The following is a 5,538-nucleotide window of genomic DNA, read 5'->3' on the forward strand; positions in this document are numbered from 1 at the left end:
GTCCCATCCACACCTCATCCCTCAGGTCCCATCCCCACCTCATCCCTCAGGTCCCATCCACACCTCATCCCTCAGGTCCCATCCACACCTCATCCCTCAGGTCCCATCCACACCTCATCCCTCAGGTCCCATCCCCACCTCATCCCTCAGGTCCCATCCATACCTCATCCCTCAGGTCCCATCCACACCTCATCCCTCAGGTCCCATCCACACCTCATCCCTCACACCTCATCCCTCAGGTCCCATCCCCACCTCATCCCTCAGGTCCCATCCACACCTCATCCCTCAGGTCCCATCCACACCTCATCCCTCAGGTCCCATCCACACCTCATCCCTCAGGTCCCATCCACACCTCATCCCTCAGGTCCCATCCTCACCTCATCCCTCATCCTATCCCCACCTCATCCCTCAGGTCCCATCCACACCTCATCCCTCAGGTCCCATCCACACCTCATCCCTCAGGTCCCATCCTCACCTCATCCCTCATCCTATCCCCACCTCATCCCTCAGGTCCCATCCACACCTCATCCCTCAGGTCCCATCCACACCTCATCCCTCACACCTCATCCCTCACACCTCATTCTTCAGGTCAGATAATTCGGGACCTCAAGGGTCTTTTATTCGCCACAGAGTGATGAACACACACACACACACACACACACAGGCGAATGAGCAGCGACATCCACACACCTGCACACACACACGTGCACAAATCTGCATCGGGGCGGCTGTCGCTCACTAAGTAGAGCGGGCCGTCCAGTGGTCATAGGGTCGGCGGTTCGAATCCCGGCTCCTGTCCACATGTCCAAGTGTCCTTGGGCAAGACCCCAAATTGCTCCCAATGAGCAGGCTAGCACCTCGCATGGCAGCTGCCTCCATTGGTGTGTGAATGTGTGTGTGAATTGGTGAATGAGAGGCCATTGTAAAGCCCTTTGGATAAGTGGGCTATATAAGTACAGTTCATCTGCGGTCGCCAGTGGAAATTGTTCCCTGCGTTTCAGTGAACAGCCCTCGTTCACGGCGCCCGCGGACCAAGTCCTGGTCAGGGACGGGACTGAAGAGCATCTGTTCCTCTGCATGTTTTTCACAACACGAGGGGAGAACATGCACAGAACGGCCCGGAGACCTTCTGAGGCGACAGTACGAGGCTCTGTGCCGCATGTGAGCGATTGCTCTTGCTCTTGCTCTTGCTCAAGGACACTTGGGCACACGCTGTGAGTGGGGATCGAACCCGTGACCTTGGGATCCCCAGCCGGCCGCGCTCACCCCCGAGCTACGAGCCGCCCGGGACACACAGCATGTAAAGAAGGGCTTGATGGAGATGGCTGCTTCCTGTAGGTGTTCATATGAGGCCGGTAAATTAGTAGCTGTTTGCGGTTTTTTTGTGGATGGAATGTGGTTTTTGGGGTCAGCGAAGCTCTACTTTAGATTACCTGTGTACCTGAGTGGACCCTGGTCTCCCCCTGGTCTCCCCCTGGTCTCCCCTGCTCTCCCCCTGGTCTCCCCCTGGTCTCCCCCTGGTCTCCTCCTGGTCTCCCCCTGCTCTCCCCCTGCTCTCCCCCTGCTCTCCCCCTGCTCTCCTCCTGGTCTCCCCCTGGTCTCCCCCTGGTCTCCCCCTGCTCTCCCCCTGGTCTCCCCCTGCTCTCCTCCTGGTCTCCCCCTGGTCTCCCCCTGGTCTCCTCCTGGTCTCCTCCTGGTCTCCCCCTGGTCTCCCCCTGGTCTCCCCCTGCTCTCCCCCTGGTCTCCTCCTGGTCTCCCCCTGGTCTCCTCCTGGTCTCCCCCTGCTCTCCTCCTGCTCTCCCCCTGGTCTCCCCCTGCTCTCCTCCTGGTCTCCCCTGCTCTCCCCCTGGTCTCCCCCTGGTCTCCCTCCTGGTCTCCCCCTGGTCTCCTCCTGCTCTCCTCCCCCTGCTCTCCCCCTGGTCTCCCCCTGCTCTCCCCCTGGTCTCCCCTGGTCTCCCCCTGGTCTCCTCCTGGTCTCCCCCTGGTCTCCTCCTGGTCTCCTCCTGGTCTCCCCCTGGTCTCCTCCTGGTCTCCTCCTGGTCTCCCCCTGGTCTCCCCCTGCTCTCCCCCTGCTCTCCCCTCCTGGTCTCCTCCTGGTCTCTCCCCCTGGTCTCCCCCTGGTCTCCTGGTCTCCTCCTGGTCTCCCCCTGGTCTCCCCCTGGTCTCCTCCTGGTCTCCTGGTCTCCCCCTGGTCTCCCCCTGGTCTCCCCCTGGTCTCCCCCTGGTCTCCTCCTGGTCTCCCCCTGGTCTCCCCCTGGTCTCCCCCTGGTCTCCCCCTGGTCTCCTCCTGGTCTCCTCCTGGTCTCCCCCTGCTCTCCCCTGCTCTCCCCCTGGTCTCCTCCTGGTCTCCCCCTGCTCTCCCCCTGGTCTCTCCTGGTCTCCTCCTGGTCTCCTCCTGCTCTCCCCCTGGTCTCCCCCTGGTCTCCCCTGGTCTCCTCCTGGTCTCCTCCTGCTCTCCCCCTGGTCTCCCCCTGGTCTCCCCCTGCTCTCCCCCTGCTCTCCTCCTGGTCTCCTCCTGCTCTCCCCTGGTCTCCCCCTGCTCTCCCCCTGCTCTCCTCCTGCTCTCCCCCTGGTCTCCTCCTGGTCTCCCCCTGGTCTCCCCCTGCTCTCCCCCTGGTCTCCCCCTGCTCTCCCCCTGCTCTCCCCCTGGTCTCCTCCTGGTCTCCCCCTGGTCTCCTCCTGGTCTCCCCTGCTCTCCCCCTGCTCTCCCCCTGGTCTCCTCCTGGTCTCCCCCTGGTCTCCCCCTGCTCTCCCCCTGCTCTCCCCCTGGTCTCCTGGTCTCCCCCTGGTCTCCTCCTGGTCTCCCCCTGCTCTCCCCCTGGTCTCCTCCTGCTCTCCCCTGGTCTCCTCCTGGTCTCACCTGGTCTCCATGCTCACTATACAGGCTGCCTACGGGTGCTGGAAATCCTTGAAAATGCTTGAATTTAAATTAATTTACATTTAAATTAATTTAAAATTTAAATTTGAAAAGTGCTTGAATTGTGTATAAAGTACTGGAAACTCCTTGAAACTGTTATAACTCGGCTACTTTCATAACAAATCTCTCTGTGACAGAATCACTTTCTGTGTTTTAGAAATAAAATAAGTCAGAGAGACTTTTCCTCCTAATTGCTTTCACACAAATAGATACTGTTCTCTTATTTTGCCCAATGCCCCTTTTCAGTCAAGTCTTAATTGAAATGGAAGTTTTGTCTGGTGGTGGTTTGAAGTGATTGGTTTAGATCAGCCAGGCTATAATGGATGCCAAGTCTTTTTTCTATAGCACAATAACATCTGATTTATAGCACAATAACATCTGATTTATAGCACAATAACATCTGATTTATAGCACAATAACATCTGATTTAATGTGATGAAGTTTGAAGAAGTGAAATTATCATTGTGAGTAAATATTTAATTTACCACAGCCGTGTTTGGTGCTGGAAAAACGTGAAACTGCACCTGGAAAATGTTTGAAAAGTGCCTGAATTGCGGTTAGGAAAAGGTGTAAGAACCCTGACTATAACACACTATAACACAGATTAGCATATATACATGGAGAGATTAGCATATATACATGGAGAGATTAGCATATATACATGTATCCTGTAGTTTCTAAAGGGTAGTCTAGCAGAAGGGTCTTGCTAAGGGGTCAACTTTGATTCAGGCCTCTCTCCTAGTCTGCGTTCCCAAAGTTGACCCCTCCATGACCCTTCTGCTAGACCCGACGGGCAGAACAGCTACTGTATATTTACCAGTGTGTGTTGACTACCCTTTAGAAACTACAGGACACACACATATGTTATATACTAATTAGGGTGGCAAAGTGTAGGCACGTCCCTGAATCAATCATTGACAACGTTAACGATCAAACAATCAATTAATTATAATTAAAATACCAACGTTTCCAAACAATACCAAAAGCGTTTTCATTCGTAACGCTTCATTACGGACGGACTGGGTTATTTTTCGCTGTCACAGCTCCTCCTCGCAAACTGAGCCGATGGGGGGTTTGTTGCAGGTGAGACGAGGAGGAGAGACAACTTATCAGTGAACGTTCTTCAAGTGATGGAGCGTTGCTGTCGTCGTGTTGTACGCGTACGCGCCATCACAATATGTGCAAATGGCTGCTCGTCCTTTCATTTCAAAGTGGTTCCACACAACGCTTTGCTTTCCGCGCTTCATTTTTCAAAACACGCCGCTGTTGATTTCTCTGCATTTCTCCCGCGACGGCTCCCACTTTGTTTGATAGTAGATTGAGTGAATTCCACGCGCTCGAACAAATCAAAACGATCAATGAATCGATTTTCAATGAATTGTTTGCATCCCTAATGCTAATCTGCTAAATCCACCATCGGACTCTTGAGGGCCACAAGGCGCTTCAACAGTTTTGTTCCGTACAGCATAACTGTGTTGATGCAAGGTCATGCAAGGTCATGCAGGGTCATGCAAGGTCATGCAGGTAGACACAACTCTCTTGAGATTTGTTGATTTCTGTATCTATATTTATGTATGTGGGGTTATTTAAGCAATGACCACGAGAGGCAGTGGGTTACAGGGGATTGTACCACAGCTACGGGGCATTGTTAGTAAAACCCCTGTAGTTACTATATATATTCACAAAAAACACTCAGTAGTAACATTCAATCGTTTATTTACCGCTCATTCTTATCATTTTAGTATTTTACAAAATCTTCCGCGATAGGCTATAGTTCTGAATTAAATGGTTGCCAGGCAACATAGGCTATCTCGCCTATTTGGGTTGGCCTTGTTCACATAAACCATAAGCATAATTCGGGTGGTTCACGTTATTTGAATATTTCCAGCCATGGTGCAGTTATTAACAGTTCACCAGAGCACTCTTGCTGGTAGGAGTGTGGAAGTGTTGGAGTCGGACTGATGTGTGTGTGTGTGTGTGTGTGTGTGTGTGTAATAGGATAGTAAAAGGCGAGGTTGCTGCGAGCGGTTGCTACGCCTACCGCTTGATTTCATCAATGGCCTCGTCAATGAGATTGACGGCGCATTAATATTAATTGGTATGCGGTCGCAGCCGTGGGATACAGAGTATTTTACTCTGCTAGCCAATCAGAATCAAGTATCCCAACTTCTCCGTTGTAGAAATGTTTTTTTTCACTGTTTAATGTATAATGCGAGCTGGGAAAAGCATTTCCTCGTTGAGAACAATAAGCTGAATCTATCTAATCCATCTATCCTCTTCCTAGGTGCGACCTTTCACCCTGGGCCAGCTGAAGGATCTATCTAATCTATCTATCCTCTTCCTAGGTGCGACCTTTCACCCTGGGCCAGCTGAAGGAGCTGCTGGGTCGGACGGGCTCGCTGGTGGAGGCGGGCTTCTGGATCGACAAGATCAAGTCCCACTGCTACGTCACCGTGAGTAGAGCTCCCCGGGTCCAGACCATCATATCATCATCATCTTCATCATCACCCTGACCCGGGTCACAGCCCGGGGACGAAGAACAGGCAGTTGACTCTCTCCCTCTCTCTCTCTCTCTCTCTCTCTCTCTCTCTCTCTCCCTCTCTCTCTCTCTCTCCCTCTCT

At 53.1% G+C, this 5,538-nt stretch overlaps 1 protein-coding gene across 1 annotated transcript in view; it reads left to right on the forward strand.

Annotated features, from left to right (window-relative positions):
* Window positions 1–5,430, forward strand: part of acin1b (apoptotic chromatin condensation inducer 1b) — a gene marked incomplete at both ends in the record, with an annotated part of 34,099 nt that extends 28,669 nt beyond the window's left edge. The window contains one exon of the mRNA XM_084461167.1: window positions 5,263–5,430. Coding sequence (XP_084317293.1) covers window positions 5,263–5,430 — 168 coding nt within the window. The remainder of the gene's footprint in view (window positions 1–5,262) is intronic.
* Window positions 5,431–5,538: the final 108 nt, after the last annotated feature.

This window comes from Borostomias antarcticus (assembly GCF_949987555.1).
Source record: "Borostomias antarcticus genome assembly, chromosome: 37".
Classification (NCBI taxonomy): Eukaryota; Metazoa; Chordata; class Actinopteri; order Stomiiformes; family Stomiidae; genus Borostomias; species Borostomias antarcticus.